Source organism: Lytechinus variegatus, chromosome 5, assembly GCF_018143015.1.
Source record: "Lytechinus variegatus isolate NC3 chromosome 5, Lvar_3.0, whole genome shotgun sequence".
NCBI classification, from domain to species: Eukaryota; Metazoa; Echinodermata; class Echinoidea; order Temnopleuroida; family Toxopneustidae; genus Lytechinus; species Lytechinus variegatus.
The window spans coordinates 18,557,441-18,575,662 of record NC_054744.1 but is presented as its reverse complement, the minus strand read 5'-3'; the positions used below and the strand labels follow the sequence as shown (position 1 = coordinate 18,575,662).

General features: G+C 37.3%; 1 protein-coding gene across 1 annotated transcript; it reads right to left on the bottom strand.

Annotated features, from left to right (window-relative positions):
- Positions 1 to 715: 715 nt before the first annotated feature.
- LOC121415635 (glutamate receptor 1-like) lies at positions 716 to 15,914 on the bottom strand. Its single transcript, XM_041608923.1, has 10 exons — positions 15,498 to 15,914; positions 9,414 to 9,587; positions 8,044 to 8,298; positions 6,992 to 7,170; positions 6,579 to 6,632; positions 5,796 to 6,119; positions 5,106 to 5,213; positions 4,250 to 4,381; positions 3,363 to 3,641; positions 716 to 2,592 (listed from the first exon to the last, which is right to left on the bottom strand). Exons 1-10 carry the CDS (start codon positions 15,616 to 15,618, stop codon positions 1,381 to 1,383), a joined length of 2,838 nt encoding a protein of 945 aa, XP_041464857.1. The 5' UTR covers positions 15,619 to 15,914; the 3' UTR covers positions 716 to 1,380.
- Between the last annotated feature and the right edge of the window lie 2,308 nt (positions 15,915 to 18,222).

The window sequence follows — 18,222 nt, the reverse complement described above, 5'->3', positions numbered from 1 at the left end:
TGTCAGTCGTATTCATTCATTTTTGTCAATCAGCAATATCAAATTTAAAAATTGAGCTCGAATGAATATCTATGGCAAAACATGTAGGGACTTTGAAATACTACAAAACTCCTTAGCATTAAGTCCATTATTAAGGAGAGTGTTAATAATTAGACTGTAGTTATAGCAGTAAAGCTCAAGATATGAAATGCAAAAGCAACGTCAAATTTCGAAATCACCCCCCCCCCTCCATGCCCTCGCTCTCTTTCTCTCTCCCTCTTTGCCCCGAGTAGTCAATCATACATATAGCTGTCTATTTTCACCATCATCCCATCACCCTTCATCACAATCAGTATCTTTATCATATCACCCACCATCACCGCCATCATCCTCATCACCATCATCATCATCATCATCATCACCGCCATCATCCTCATCACCATCACCGCCATCATCCTCATCATCATCATCATCATCAATATAATCCTTTATCATCCGCATTACTATCATAATCCTCCTTTTCATCATCGCCGTCATAACTTGTTCATCCATTAGGTAGCAGCAATCCTAATGAAACTCGACAATCGCCATTACCAACCTCGTATAATCAACATCAAAATACCATGATAATCAACATCAATCTATCGTCAATTTCGCTACACCACCAATACCATAGTCATAAGTCTCAAATACTTAAAAAAACATTGAAAGGAAGTATTGTCAGTTCATACATATGTATTTTATGACAATTAAAAAAACTCTCTCACCTTTATTTCAATATACATTGCAAAGGGTGTATTTGAAGTTGCAATATCATATCATACATCCAATTCATTTTATACAAAACTTTCAAACACGAATATCATTCAAGGAGTATCAAACAGGTTATATGAAAAGTAGCCGCATTGTCATTTTTTGAAACAACGTATACTTCATGACAAATAAACTGAGAGTGCAACATATACATTCATTTAAAACATGATCATGAATTCTAATACGTTTTCCCTTACAATAATATCATCATAATATGGCATTACAATAAAACATATTAGGCATATTATTTACAACAGAATTTTTTAGGAATGCTATCTATATTGAAAGATATTTTTGAGGAACGCTATAAACTCTATTCACATATCTCCCCCTTCCGGGTCTCGTCACGAGAAACAATTAACAATAATTATGTTTAAACTTGATAGGGTGCATATTCTATGAAAAGGGTGAAACAGTTTCCGCTCGTGATTTATCATTATAACGCATGCACTGTTACATAAGAAAATGCAATGAAAATGTATCATATACAGAGAAAAGGGACGTCTTAAAGGAATAGCTCGTCTCCGTCCTGAGGACTTTACAAAGAGTGATTGATTCGAAAGTTTCTTGGGAGGATTTAGATGAGTGTTAGATCCATAAGTTGGGATCATTTCCTCCGCCACCTCCTCCTGCACCACCACCACCGGATGCAGACTTTTTACCACCAGACTTGCTGGATCCAGTCCCTCCCCTCCCAGTGCCGTTCAGCTGATGGCCGCCGGATTTTCCTGAGGTTTTCTCTCTTCCTTTGCAACCATACACCATGATCTCGAGAACGAACACGAGGATGCTGATGGCGAACCCGAGCAAGAGGAAGAAGTAGATGCCTTCCATATCACTGACGGTGAAGGAGAACATACCCTGTCGCTCGTAGCGGGTGAGATTCCTGCAGCGTTGCCAGTAGGTTCTGTCCAAGCCCCACCATTCTCTGTGAAGATCTTCCAGGACACCAGTATCTCTAAGGGTCTCTATGGCATATGACAGGTGGTCACCGAGCGGTGACCCCTTCGAGACGACCATGGCGTAGGTGCTACGATCCACGTACCCACCGCTTACGATTAGATCACACGGGCGCAGACTGGCGGCGTAATCCAGCTCACCGGATTCTCCCAGGAAAGCATATTTGCCATTGCTGTCTCGTACCCTCTGGATACCCACTGTGGTGTTCTCGACGTACACCTTCGCAGGATTATGGTACATCCGGTGCCAGATGCGGCTGTAGGCTGGGATTCCAGATTTGAAGAGATACCAATGGATGGAACCATCGTACACCGTACCAATATTCACATCAGCTTGGTTGGTCAGGTCATCGGGGTTCTTGATGTAGGTGAGTCGTTTGTTGGTGTTGAGCTTTCCAGGGAGATTGAATAGATAGACGAACACCATGACCAACACGAACACCCACCAAAAGGCCGTGAGCGTATGCCCGGCGTTGGAGCGAGGAGCGCGATCGTATCCTTGGAGGAATAGTGTAGTTGTGCAGTACCAAAGTGAGTTCTTCCAACAGAAGTTGCGGCCGTTCTCCTCAAAGGTCTCCCCACGCTCGGCTGCGGCTTTCCACTCGTACGGATCAAAGTAGTTAATGAGACAAAGAACACCAGCAACGATGAGGAATGTTCCTAAGTTGACAAACCAGACTTCGATGCCGAAGGGATGAAGGAAACGGAATGGATTGTGGTCGATGTAATAAGGATTCTTGAGGAGAAGTTTGATGCCTCCGCTCATGAAGGAATCTGTGAACTCGACATCTTTTAGGCGCTCTTTAGTGATGGTGATGGGAGCAGCAGCGATGTCCGCTTTCTGTGATTATAAGAAACAATAAATTCATTTTAGTTCACATCAAATTCTAGATGTTTACATTGAATAAAGCTATTTTTCTTGTTGGGATTGTCTGTCAGTTTCGATTTGTCAATCAGTTACCAGAAATCACATAATATCGATACGTTCTGCAATGCGTGAACAAAATTGTAAGACTCTGAATCCTTCCATTTCCATTGGAAATGACAAAGTGGTATATAAAAAAAACACTTTCTTCATCTTTAAGCATGCTATTTATTCTGAATTTCTGCATGCATCTGAAAATAAGAAGTCAATCCAAAACATCACATAAGTAATTCAATCAGTTCAAACAAATATGTGGTAAAGGCAACCATTATCTACGTCTGCTCATCTTATGATATTAAACATTTTGATTAATAAATCGTTCTATTCAACATTGAAATTTATTCTCAAAATAACGTTCATATAACGAAATTTTTACTTTGAATTAGTCTGTGCTGTTTTTCATGAAAAATGAAAAGAACATGGACATCAGTTCAGTGCAGATAGGGCATGGGAACCAAACAAAATTCGCTTTAAAATGATTAACATTGTTAAAGAGAAGAATTTAGATGTTTTCAACAAATCTATAACGACGACAGGCGTCACCCCTTTTGCCCCTCCGTGATTCAGAAATATTCTAAATTACTGATACTGTCATCAGAGTAGAAATATATAGAATAGACTCATTTCTGGGAAATGTCGGAGGGAGTGTTTAACGGACAGGGGAAAAACAGGGCAACACAACTCACCTTCCGCAACACCTCTCCAATCATGCCGTCCCACTTCTTGCTGTACTTGCTCTTGTGACCGTACTTGCCATCAGGTACGAGCTCCACCTCGTATTCGAAGTCTATTCCGCGCATGTAAGCTTTGATCCTGCTGAGCAGATCCATGATGTAGCCGTCGTAACGGTCGTTGCCGGTGTATGGACCTGTCTGGATCTGCCGCTTGCGTCGGCCAGCGTAGAGGCTGTTTTCCTGGCGACGGAGCTCCAGGTAGTTTTCACGCTTGAAGAGGAACGGTTCCGCCTTTTGGAAAATGTAAACGGTGAAGGAACTATAAGGAATCCGTTTGACCTGAACTTATCACCTTACACAATATTATTTCATGATCATATTTATTCATCTCTATCTCTGTTTGCCGTTATGGCAACTACCACAATAACAGGGCTCATTATTCAATCACATTCAACATGTTCAAGGTTTCAATGGAAGTTACAATAATGACAATTTCTCAAAAGCTGCAAGTTTTTATGATCGCGTCACAGTTCTATACATTTTTTTTTATTTTGTTCTTCCCAGATTAAATATCAGTTCGATAATCTACCTTAAATCCCAAGAAATGATACATATCAAATCATTTGAGAACTTACGCTGGTATTGCCAATTGAAAACACTAAGCGCGCAAGTGTAAACGGGTCCTTTTAAAGTCCCAACTCCATTGAAACTAGGCAAATTGTAGAATATTCCAACATAAATATATCTTTAGCTTTATCTAATTCTTGATTCATCAAACCCCGATTAAAACATACACACGCATGAAAATCTCATGTGCGATCATGATATCGGCATGAATTCAAAGCGACAAATAAGGCATTCGGTTTCTAAGGGAAGGGAAGGGAACATAATATTCTCACCTCAATTGTCACGATCTTAATACGTCTATCATTTCCATAGTTGTAATTGGTGACGTTGAGTCTACCCTCGCTTTGCCATTCCCTATTCCACGTGTCTTCCCAATGTTTGATATTCTGGGTCCAGATGCCACGCTGTAAAAATGATAACAGAGAAAGGGGTGTACATTGAAAGGAAGGCCGGAAGATAGATCTTCGAAAAATATTTCACCTTGCAGGACTGAATCCACCAACCTTACAGACAGGTCAACCGTTTACATGGTTTACATGCCTTAAATCTTACTTTCCACTCTTCCAACAAAACGATGAACGGCTTCATTGATAAGTGGGTGCGTCGTGGTCTAGTGGTTCTGACTCTCGCCTTTCAAACAGAGGGTCGTGTGTTTGAATCCTAGCCATGGCGTATTTTATTTATCCACATTGTGCTGCACTCGACCCAGGTGAGGTAAATGGGTACCGGCAGGAAGTAATTCCTCAAAAAGCTGTCCGCACCAGAATCGGTAGACTAGCTTAGCCGGGGTAATATAGGAGCGCCTTGAGCACCTAGCAAGGTGGATACGTGCGCTATACAAATCCTTTATTATTTATTTATTAATTCCTTACAATAATTATTGCACTGTAAGACATGGTGGTACTTAAAAAAAAACATTTATTAGAGTGATGTAGTGCCTTGTTTTCATTCGAACTGGAGGTACTGTAATATGATCCAACGGCCCTACAAATTATAAGTACAGCAAATATTCCAGTCACGGCATGATATTTCATACCCATAATTCATCTTAATTTGCTCTCTTCATTCTACATTTTATTTACATCTAAATAAATGAATACCGGTATTGCGCCTTTTTGGTATACTTACTATTTGATGGACCGATTCTCCTTGCCCGCTGTATATAGTAATTGTGTAATTGGTGCGATCTCCGTTATCGTTGAAAGCGACATTTCCCGTTATGCCTTCAAAACTTATCTGATATGAAAAAGGAAGATAATGTCACACATCAGGTCAATGTAAAGTCTCCCAATCCTCTTTTTCCCTACAAGTTTGTTTCCATAAATGCATTAGGCCCCTCAGTACCAGTAGGTTAGAATATCAAATTCAAAATCAGCTTAATTTGATTAAGAAACTATTTATATGAAGCATCGAATAAAATCTAAACACCTTTAGTACGTTTAATCATCATTAACATTTTAAGGTTTTGATTCACTTTGAAAGTCTGGATACACAAAATACATGCGCATAAGCAGGACGAGCTGCCCCATCGTTGAAGTGATAATAAAAGCAGAGAAAGGGATGTTTAAAACAAAAGAAAATGAAAAAATATGAGGGAAGAACGGTAGGCTAAGGTTACTGTATGTACATCCGTAAATAAATAATATTTTCACAAATCAGCTAGGAAACGTTTTGAGCGCTGTTCTCCTCTCTCAATGATAATAATAATAATGACAATGATTAGCATAACATACAATATGGAAAATGAGGATTGACGGGAACTTTATACTAAAATCAAAGACTAAAATGTCAAACTACCGCCAAAACTTCGGCGCTTACATTTTTCAAGTATCTTGTGAGCACGTTGGTGGCGACTATTGAGGGTGAAGAGGGACACGCGGGCATGGGGGTATCTCCGGGCAACACCGAGCTACCGACAACCCCGTCGGCTTCTCTCTTCAAACGGTACTTCCTGAGCGCGTGCCCGATGGCGATGGCGGCATCGTAGGCGTTTCGTTCACGGAATTCCCACTCGGTGAACTGTGATGAACCGGTGGTCGGGAGGGCGTACTGCCAATCACGGGTGTAGTTCATGCTGAAGCGAGTGATGTAAGCGTTGGTGTCTTCTAAAGTTTCCATGAATGTCCGGTCCATGGCCAAGTCCTGCAATCGGGAAAGAGAAAATGTTGCTTATTTTCATATTATGTCTAACCAAAGTTTGGATTCCGCAGTGTTACAACAAAACACTATATTAAACGCATAGGCCTAACCAGAATTCTAGTAAGCCTAAAAGTGTGTCGATCCGGTATAGGGGCTAGTTCGTGCCCCTGAAATAGAGATTTCACTATGGAGCAAGGATCGAGGGTGACAATGCTCCTAATAATATATGAAATCTCGTACTAATTTTCTATTAACACTTTACAAGAAACTAATTGTGTTTTTCTAGAGTCTTAACAAACAATACGCATTCTGTTACACGTATAAAAATGTATGTAAAGATTAATATTCATTTGTATGATGGAAGTCACTGCAATTTCATTATGAGTAGCATAGGCCTACTCTCATTTTACTCTTTGATTAAAAAAAATACGATATTTGGGATGGTGTTATATTTATACTCACCAGGTTGCCGATCATCCACGTGTATTTCGGTCCTAATATTCGGAGGTCAATGGCCTGCAAGATATATAAAAGTATGATTGTCAATATAATGCTGTCAGTTCTGTTAAAACTAAAAATTGATTGACCTAAATCAAGACATTACTTCAAAACGACACTCCGGAAAATAACTGTTAGATAACATGGATAATGAAATTCAATTTCAGTCTAAGTTGTTTCTCATCAGTGACAATAGTGATCACACTTCATCTTAGTCAATCATGTAGTCAATGCTTCCCCCTTCTTACCTGTAAAAACCTCGATATGGGTCTTTTTATAAAATCAGTAATCTTTGACAAGGTCGACCTCAAATACAATAGAGAAAACAATGAGGAAAAGTCTCATCCATTCATGAATTTCCAGAGACTATATCTTACCCTATCAAGGGTCCTCCTTAGTGTTGCCTCCGAAGTACAGATGAGGAAGATATTCGTGGTCTTCTCATCCTCGATGGTTGGGACGTTGTTCTCGAAGTCGTCCTCGTCCAGGACCACGGCCGTTACGTTCCACTCTTGCGATGACGCATATTCCAGAAGGCCTTCCATGTTGGCAAAGGCTGTCAAGGAGAAAAATATATATATATATATACACAAGTTATTATCGTAATTCATTCCTCTATCATAGTATACCTTATCACCACTGGCGTATAGCTGGGGTGGATTCATGGTCCCAAAACTCCTCCCCCCCCCTCTTAAAAAGGGAGAAAATTAGAGGAAATGAGAGGAAAAGTATGAAATATGATATCATTTACTAATATTGCCAAAAATCTATAAAAATATATCTTTTCAAATTCAAAGGTCAAAAATTACGTCAATTCCAGAATGTGATTGTCATGGTTATAAATGATTTCATAATCATAATAAAATTTCATTTGAGAATATCAGTCGGTTTTCTTGTTCCCTTTTTTTCGACATTCTCCTTTCTCCAATCGATCTCCATGCTAAATTCCATCTTCTTTTCTTGACTCCCCTCCCAATTCCATCCTTCTCCTTTGTATATCACATTCAATTCTTCCCCTATCTAAAATCGAATACACCCCCTCCCTACCCTTCATGCCTTCAAAATCCTCAATATTATCATGTACCTCTCCTCTGCTCCAAATTATTTCCTAATATTTTTCTTAAGACCCCTCTTTATCAAGAGACATTATCAAAGGTGATTTAAAGATGTAACTATGTAGAAAGCTTGATAATTTTTTAATAAGAATGAGTATGTTTTATGTGCACGCGAATATTTTGTACTTGTCTCTCCTTGATTATGTATAATTCCTTATGTGTTGTAATTTGTATGTTTGCATGTAAACAAAATGAATTTCCATTAAGTTGGACAATAAAACAATATTATAATCATAATATACCAATGCCATTGCTACTTGGCAAAAACAAATACAATTTTATTCTTGCAAAATGAGTATAAATTAGATTCTTACCACTGCTGTCATCGTATAATAAGATGAAAGCCCTCCACGAGAAATACGTCATGATGTCGACATAGAATTCAGTCATTTCCTCGGGGGTAGGGTACATTTTAAAAGCCTTGGACCCGGACCCGAAATTGCCCTGGTCGATGGAAAAGACAGGGTTGGAGCCGTGACTGACCACGCCGGCGATGTCGTCGTGGTCTGTACACCGGTCGGCTGGGAGGATCAGTGCCGAGATCTGCTCCGTCGCTATATGCTGACAGGCTGTTCAATACATAAACATAAATCATAGACTTATAATTGTTTTCATACTTTTTATTTATATTATGCATGTAATTGCATTTTCTGTAATCCGAGGCCAAAATATGGGAGTGGTTTCGAAAATAATCCAAATGGCATGTCAAAACATTAGGATGAACGAATAAACTGACTAAAGGAAAAACGACTGATGAATAAAACAAAACACATCGACAAGTTCACGTTTTTAAAAACTTGAATCGTGTAAAATTAATCATGATAAAAACACGTGCGATATTCGATGAATCAGGGAAACGTCTGTCTATACTGAAATTATTGAGTTTCAATTAATAGTAATATACATAATTATATACATATTTCGTTACATATTTATTATCCTTATGTTTTTATTAATAATCATCAAGAATGACAATATTTAAAATAGGTTGCCATGATAGCATTGTAAAAACACCGACCCCCAAAAAATAAACATTAAGAATAAAAAGAAATAAAAGAAAAGGCAGAACATAATGTAAAACATATTATTTTAGAACAAACTCCGAGAATGACAAAAGATGGTATACGAGGAATGATGGTAAAACCAACCAATCGCCTTACCGCTGAGCGGCCTCACTGAAAACCAGAAGAAAAAAACTATTGAATGAATGTGACGTTTTCGTATTCTTTTTCAAATAAGATATTTTGTCATCTCAAAATTAATTGAACGGGCACCTTGCTATAAAGGTTTATGATGAGTCAAAATCTGTAAATTGATAGATTCAGGATATGTAGTATTTACTATGCCATTATTTTAGGGTGAATCTGAACATGGACCTTCTACAGGTCCATGATCTGACACGCAAAGATCAGTATAATAAAATAAAAATGTGAATCGCCAATTCGCCTCTTTAAGTAATATGTTCGACTAATATTCAGAAAATCAATAATGATATGGTAATAATAATGATAATGATGATGGTACTAATAGCCTTATAATGATAATAATAATGATGATGATATAATAATGATAATAATCAAATAGATCAATAGATAAACAAATAAGTAAATAAATAACTAATAAATGAATAACTAATACATAAATAAATAAATGAAAGTAAATGAATATTCAATGGGCAACTCACCGTCCACTAACCCATCGTATGATGTGTTGCTGGGGATGATATTATCTTTATCAATGAACTCCAGGGTATGAATACCACCGAGGAATGTCTGGTTTCGATTCACGTAGAGTACGCCATCGTTGATCACGGTCCGGTAATTATTAGCATACCCGGTATCCTCTCCAAACATGGCACCTTTGGGTTTAAAGAGAGGAAGAGACAACAAGAAAATCATTTAGAATTGTATTTAATATAGGGAAGGCTTTGGTTAAGGCCTGATAATTATACCAAACTGTGGATGAGGACTGAATATCTAACAAAATATGGTCTACATCATTCGGGTTATTTTATTCTACAAACAAATTGATATCCAACCCTGCAACCTGTTACGATAGCCCATGGCTCAGAAAATAACTACAATTACATTTAATTCATTCATTGTAAGCGCTTTGGATTTAATAGGAAAGGCGCAGTATAAGTAATAATGATAACCATGGCCCGTTTTGATTTAAATGTGAATTGGCACGCATTTGGCGTGCATTTACATGTAATTTATGTCTTACGGCCGTGTTCACATCTGCACTGTATCGCTGTGAAGCCAATTCCTTGTCACGCGTCACTGGCTTGGCATTGCGGTGCGTCACGTGATCGAACAAATTAGCCAATCACATGAGAGTATTTTAGGAAGGTCAATGAGCGGTGCTATGTATACGGTCTTGCCAAGTTGACGCTGCCATCGTTATTCATTTCTTGATGTTATAAAATGTGAAAAAATATATAAAATACGGAATGTTCGTCAAAATATTTCAATTATTTTGAAAAGAGGGAACAGGGGGCCAAAATTTTAAACAGAATATCAAACAGAAATAGAAATTGAAAGTGGAAAGAGTAAGAGACACAGATATGAAAAAAATGCACAATCAATAATATAATTCATATTGATATGTTTTATTAAACATTACAACATTTTGAAAAAAATTGTTAAGTTGTGATATAAATGCTCTCAACTAACTTTCTGATATGTAACCTTGTAACAACTGACATAAACTAAACAAAACTTGAAAAGAATCCTCACAGATCAGTCCAGACAATTGAAGCACCAAGGTTAGTCAGAGGTAATTGGGTCAGTTTTCGGCCAGATCTGCAGCACGTACCAAACATTACAAATGTTTGAAAGGGAGACTAAAGAGATTATACTGATAGATATACAATCGAATATGCGCGCCTGAACTCAAAAACATACTGCCAGACAAAGGTGAGGAATAATCAAAATTTGACAGATATCTTGGGGACTAAAAATGTATATTTATTTGTCCCATGGCATGAAAATACCAAGATCCACTTAGCTCAGTTGTATGTTCAACAGGCAAAATAGTTCACGTTTTATAGACTAGATTCCATTTTGCTCCATCCTGAAGATGGCATTATAAGCAATAAGAAAATAAATTCAATCCCATTAAGCTATTTGATGTCTTTGAAGTATATTTTCTATGAACTTCTCTGACCTCACCCCCTCCCCTCACCCACCCCAATCATTTATATTCATTTGGGTTTCTGTCTTTCCTTTCTCCCTCGTGGTTTATGTGATTTCTTGCTTCTTATATTTTTCCACAATTCATTTTCTATACTGTATTTCAATGTGTTATATTTTTTTAAATTTCATTATTACCAAATTATGTGTGTGTCTTTTTTTTTTAGAATTTATGATACATCATTAATAGGAAATACAATTAATAGACCCTATTCAAAATTGACTGTATTTTTGTTAATTGTACAAACATTAACTTCTTGTGTCTTTCATTATCACCAAATCATGGTGTGTGTGTTTTTTTTTAGAATTTATGATACATCATAAATAGGAGATACAATTAATAGACCCTACTTGAAATTGACTGTATTTTTGTTAATTGTATAAACATCAACCTCTTGTGTCTGTTTTTCTATCCTCGCCCACAATGTTTCAAAGATTGTGATACTGTTACTCTGCATTCTAATAACCCAAACCTTTCTTTATATGGTCTGGGAGTCCTAAACTATCACAAAGTATAAGGTATGACTTCAGATATTCCAATCTCTTTCTCAAGCATTCCATTTCCAATTGTAAACGAAAATTGATACAATTCCGCTCAAAGAGGGAAATAATCTAAAACACATTCAATTGCACTCGGTCAAGAAGAAATTTAGAAATTCAATTGAGGTCAACGAAAAGAACAGAATAACAATTTTGATGAGGTGACGTAAGAAGATCACGTGGGGAAAATAGGACGTTAACCCCCTCCAAATACAACAAGTTTCTTGAGGGAAGGTTTGAACTTCCCGAGCAAAGCTCTCTTATAATCCCAGTTATGATCGTGTGCGGTATATAGTATCAAATATCCGAAGGCCTATATCAAAAATGTGAAAATGAGAAAAATACATTTAATACCCAAATTGCATGGACCTTGGTCGCGGTAGGAAACTCATATTACTGGTTTATTCTATCTAGGAATAAAAAGGGTGTGACGCTGTGAACGAAATAAGAAATTGACAGACCATTTGGATCTTATAACACGAAAACAGAAAGGTTAGTCCTAATTTCGGTATTCTGCCGTTTCGGACCAAGGTTTTGATAACAAAGATTTTTTAAATTCAATATGGCGAAGATTAAAAAATATATTTATAGTCTATTGCACCTGTCATTTACATTTAAGAAAATAACATAAGGAAAGCAATTATTGAAAATGATATTAAGATCCTTTTTTGTCGATTCACCAGTTAATAGGCCCAATATAAAAGCTCCGTCTTATTATCAGTGAACAATACATGTACAATGTCATAGATAGACATGAAATTGCTGTTGTATGTTGATGATTGGCATGATCTTTGTATACATGCAGTGCCGGGAGGTGGTTTTAGATTCGACTTGACTTTGTGTTTATGAAATTCTTATCCGACGTACGTCTGTTATACCGCGTCAACAAAACGCCAGACCCTCCATCGCCTCGACCCTTCCCCCTCCCTCTCTCTCTCTCTTTCCCACACACACACACACACACCCACACTCACACACACACTCTCACACGCACAACACACCCACATACACCCCCCCCCTCTCTCTCTCTCCATTCCATATCCTATTCCTCCACACACCTTCCACTGTTCTCCTGCAATGACAATTAAATGGGCTAGCCACTAATTGCAATCTAAGAATTAGAATCACAAAGAACCTGTAGAAGGTAGATCCAAGTTCACTGCCGGATACACATTGTTTGTAGTGAAATCTATGAGGTGTGGCTATTACCCTAGCATTGACCCAGCCAAACAATAGCTACCCATTCCATTCCCGAAGTGGGGGCAAACTTATCCCTTTGTACCCCTCCAAGGACTGATGAAGTCATACACAATCGGTTAAGGTTCACCAAGTTTTAGATGGGATTCTTTTCACATGACTTTGTGAAAAAAAGTTAAATGTCATCCTTTCAATATTATTTGTTGATGTTTTTTTCATCTGGCGATGATCGCAGCACATGTCAGATTTATGCAAAATTTATCATGCCTATTGTTAATAACGATATCAAAAGCTATATCAGCTGGCCAGGGGAGAGGGATATTAATTTCTTGAACTTGATTTCAATCAACGTTCATTCCGTGGTGCACAATTCTTTTCATGAAATTCGATTCCCCTTTGATTTTAGTTTGTATTATAGAAAAAAAAAATTGTTGAGATATAAACAAAATGGTACTTCAATATATCGTGAAATCGAAAGCATCGGATGCAGTCCTTACTAGTATCGGATTATTCTGACTTGAATAATTTTGACCTTCATATTTTCAAGGATACAATGAAGATGTTTTTCAGATGTCATCACCTATAGTGATTCATAGACCATGTAGACCATTACGATGGACATAAAACATATATTGTTGAGTTGTCTGTCAGCGTCCAGCAAGATTTTGTCCAATAAATTTTCATATCTTGGCCATTTTGACGGACTGGTAAGCTTTCTTTTATTCTACATCAATGATATAACAAAGCGCCATATATATATATATTTTTTTTCTCACAGATAAAACGTCCGTTCACATCATATGTGTTCTATACCTTAACAGAAATTGTGAAAGCATCAATAAGTTGTTGAATTTCAGGGTATGATAACGATATGGAGACTATAGCATGTCTACAAGTACAAGGTATGCTCAAAATCATGAACATCGATCAAACAAAACAGTTTCTTACCTACTGAAGACGGTCTTGCTCTGTGTTTGTATTTTTGCCCCCCCCCCCAAAAAAAAAACATATACATATGACCCCCCCCTCTCTCTCTCTCTCTGTCCCTCGCCTTATATCCCAAACTCTATCTATCCCCATTTCTCCCTGCTCTAGTCTTACATACCCCTCCCCCCATATTTCTTTCTCTTCTTGTATCCACACAGCTTTCTTTCTCAAGTTGCATCAATGAACAACCTCCTCGGATCTGAACTCACTGCTAAAAAACAAACCTGTGCAACACAAAACTGCTTGTTTTTGACCTACCAGATTATATACGTTTCCCCCAGCTGATTCAAAGTTTTCTGGAGTACCTTTTTAACCCAACCCAACTCCAAATGGTACCCGTGAGGTTTAAAACGTGACAGTCATTGGGAGTTATTGATGCATTGCTCGCATATGTTCGTTTGTCATCCGATGGTTTTAAACTTGAAGAGCGAATCAATAGCCTTGTTGACTTTCAGTGTATTTTTTTTTACTGTGATGCTAGTCATGTATGTGAAGCGACAAGGGAGGAAATTTGAAGTTTGTGTTACTTCGGTTGGAGATATTCTTGTTTTATTTTTTTTAGATATGCTTTCTTTCATGTACCGATTTTGATGTGTAGGGTATCACCAAGTATTCGACGCGGGTGAAAGTCAAGTTTCATTTCCTATTTATGATTACTACATATACGACTAAATAGAGTAGTAAATCACTGTGATGAAAAGAAGACTTTAAAATAAGATTATCTTCAGATATTTTAAAAACAAACAATCATCCACCCAACTACAAAATAATTAAACACATCAATTAGATAGATATTAAGATAAATAAATAGATAGATAGATAGATAGATAGAGAAAGAGAGAAGGAGATATAAATATATGAAAAATGAAAAAAGTTCCAAATACATGCGTATCCTCGCTGATATTTTCAATAAAAAATTGTATTGCTCTTTAAAGGTATGATGAAGAAGACGAAGAAAAAAGGAGATGGAGGAAGAGAAGGAAAAAAAGAAGGAAAAAGAAGAAGAAGCAGAAAAAGAAGAAGGAAAAGAAAAAGAAAAACAAAGAAGAAAGAATAAGAGGAGGAGGAAGAGGAAGGAAAAGAGGGGGAAGACAAAAAAATAGAACATATTTTGTCATTTTATTTCGAGATAATTGAAGATGAATTTACCAACCGGCTTTTTGAGGTCAGGTTCAGTGGCGCCGGTCATTTATATCATCTGATCTCCGATTTGAAAGTGATACCTCGATCGAGAATTTTTATCTTCATCAGAGTGCACTTACCAACAACTTTCACATCGTCGAAATCAATTATCTTTCAGTTTTGTATCATGTCAGATCGATTCGTTTTGCCCATTTTCACCGCTTTTTAGAACTATAATTATGATAATAATATGCATAAGCAAGACGTCTTATCTTTCCGTTAATGCCAGCAATCAAGTACAAAATCTTGGTTATTGCGGTTGAACTATTTTAAGTTTGACTTGTCCTAAATGCATCGCGGATGAACATCTTTTACATCGTATAACCCGTATCCATTGAAAATAGTCGAACTTTTAGAATTCATAATACTAATTCAGCACAATTATAGTACGAACAATCAAACATAAAATCACTCACACACACTCAAAACAAATCATTGACATAGTTAATGAGTGCAAAGTGGCATTCCTGTAGTCAATCCTTTATCAAGTTACGTTACTGTCACAATGGCCCTAATTGGACATATGACGTCATAATATTCAGCCACCCCCCCCCCTCCCGCCACCAACCCCAATTGCATTCCCTCTAAACTACTGCGCATGGAAAGTCGCGGGATTACTCGTGCAATGTCAAATACATTGAAACAAATATTTTTTTAGGTTTACTTACTTATTCCAACTGTTGCTGCATCACACACCAAAGAACCAAGCCAAATGACAACAAGGATCTGGACCAGTCCTGGTATCCAGGAAGGGGTCTCCTCCCCTCTCCTCCTCCGTCGTCCTGTCATTTTGCCCCTTCTCGCTTCCAAAAGAGCCAAGAATCAACTGGTATCCAATCGCCTTTGCTTACCCCCTCCTCTCCTGGCACTCACCACTTCAAAAACGAATTATATTTCATAAATCATTCACTTCCTAGACGCTTTTCCCGAAATAAAAACTTCCAATGATGCCCCTTTTCTCAAATGTTACGTGAGTTTTAAGCGTCCTTATACCGCTTTTTCTGAGATGCATCCAAAAAGTAGGAGAAAAGGGCTCTCCGAGCTTCTCCGCCGATATGAATAACACCGCTCCAAAGTGCTTGCCTCCGCGTAGGTATTCTCTGTTCGAACTAAAACCATTCGAGTGTAACATCGTAGTCTCGGTTTTCAGCTCTTTTTGGTGAGTTGTATCTTTTCTGATTTTTCACTCTTATCATAGGAATTATCGATCTCCTTACTAGACACATTGGTATTTGTTGACTGGAAAATGTCTGAAATATAATGAAATCCAATTCGGTGCCAGTTTTGACAGAAAATTATATCAGTGAGTGTAAGGGGAACACCACTTCAGTTGATCTATAACTTTACTCAGCAATATTTTACCTCAGTAAATTAATTTTACACAAGGTCTTAACTGAAAATAAGTATCAAAGAAAAGTTCTCAACACATACTTTCCCGAATTTGCTTTGTTTGGGACAAGTCGCCCATTTTCATCGAAAATTAGTGTTACAAATATTGTTTTCGAAGTAGAAGAAACAAAAACTCTCCGCGAGGCAAAAATATAGTCCCGCGGAGCAATTTTACTTTGATTAAAAGGCTCTAAGCTATCAGCTCTGATGGACAAGGCCAGCTGAATATTTGAAGTGGGATTATAAAAGGTCGGCCAGATCGGAGGGAACATTATCTGGTTTTATTTAGCCTACCAAGTGTTTTCCACATCGTATCTATATGGTATCCTTTTTTTATCAAAGCACTAATTTGACATATTTTTCTTCTGACGTAAAATATATCACAAGCATATTCAGTCTGTCATAGGTATATTTTTTATTATGATCTCGTTTGAAATTTGACATCCCCTAGATTTAACATGGGTCTTACCATATCAATGATGTCACTGGCAATGACATCATTTCTCAAAACCATCATAATGTCATTGACATTGACATGTATTGTGTTCATTGTAATTAAATTGTGGTAAAGATATAAGGCTGTTCTTTTGGGGGAACATGTAAAGAATAAAAAGAAATGGGGGTAAACATTGGAGAGAAAACATTAAAGAACAGTATAGGAGAGGGATGGAGTATGGGTTGATAGGGGAATAAACTGTGATGCTGCAGGCGTTAAAACTCAGTAAAGGACGATTCCTTCAACTGATGTAACCCAAGTCAGAACATTATTTTTTTCCATAGTTTTGTCACTGCATCGGTTTTTGTATTCAAACTATCAAATAATAACGGATAACGCAATATTAACCCTACAAGAAGCGACAGGGAGTTAGAGGCTCGCGCCTTCATCCCGTACCAGATGATGATGATGCTGCTGCTTCTGCTGCTGCTGATAAGATAAAGACAATAAGCCATAGGTGACCTTGTTGATAAATAAGAAACAAATTGCCAATTTTTCCATCGCAATAACTTCAGAATTATCATATATTTTAATGACATGTTGCCTATAAGTGTTGATGTACTGGTTCACGGCATTCGTGAAAGGGTGTGGAAGTTACTATAATGTGCATGTTATTTGCAAATCAAGTTGTATTTTTAATTAAATTGATTGCGAGGTTATTCGACTAACGAAGATTTTAGTTAGCCATTTTGCAGAGGATGGGGCCTTTCATCATTAGTCGATATACAGTGATTTTAATGAATTTTGAACTTTTATTATTTCATATAAACCTGTTGATTATTCTTCAATCATGATTTAACGTGTAATAACCATAATTTAACATCAACTCATCGTACTTTATACTTATATAGATCGTAGCCCCCCCCCCCCCCCGTTTCCGCGACCCCTTTAACTGATCACGTTCGATAATTTTGGAAATAATTTACCACTCAATAATGATATGTTCATGGTAAGCATACAGGAAAATATCTATTCTGTTACTGGTTTTATCACGCAGAATAATAATATGCATGATCATGTTACTTTTTGCTTGTATAATTTAGTACAACACAAAGCCGAGACGAACCACCCCATAATTTGCATTTCTATCTACGCCTCTTGAAACGTAGTTCTTCCATCTAGTAACAAATGCCTTTTTCTTTAAATTTCATTGTGCAAGCCGAAGAACGTCGAAGGTAATCGTTGAACATGCGCGGTGCACTAATATAGTTCTCTTTTGCTTAGGAATTAGTGATCCATGCTTCAGTGGCATTGACACAATGCACGCTTTTACACTATACTCACAATGGTGAACTGCTATGTTGTATCCAAATACACTATGCTATAGTCTGTGTGCACTATAGCAAGTACGTCATGTCGAATATAGGTCTAGTCAGAACAAGACATTACCCTTTGAAATAAACATTAAGGGCTAATTAATCACGTGACCTATGATATTGTTTGATCTATGCATTGTATTTACTGTTTTTTTAACTGATGAACTGTATAGCTCTCAAAAATGTTTTATT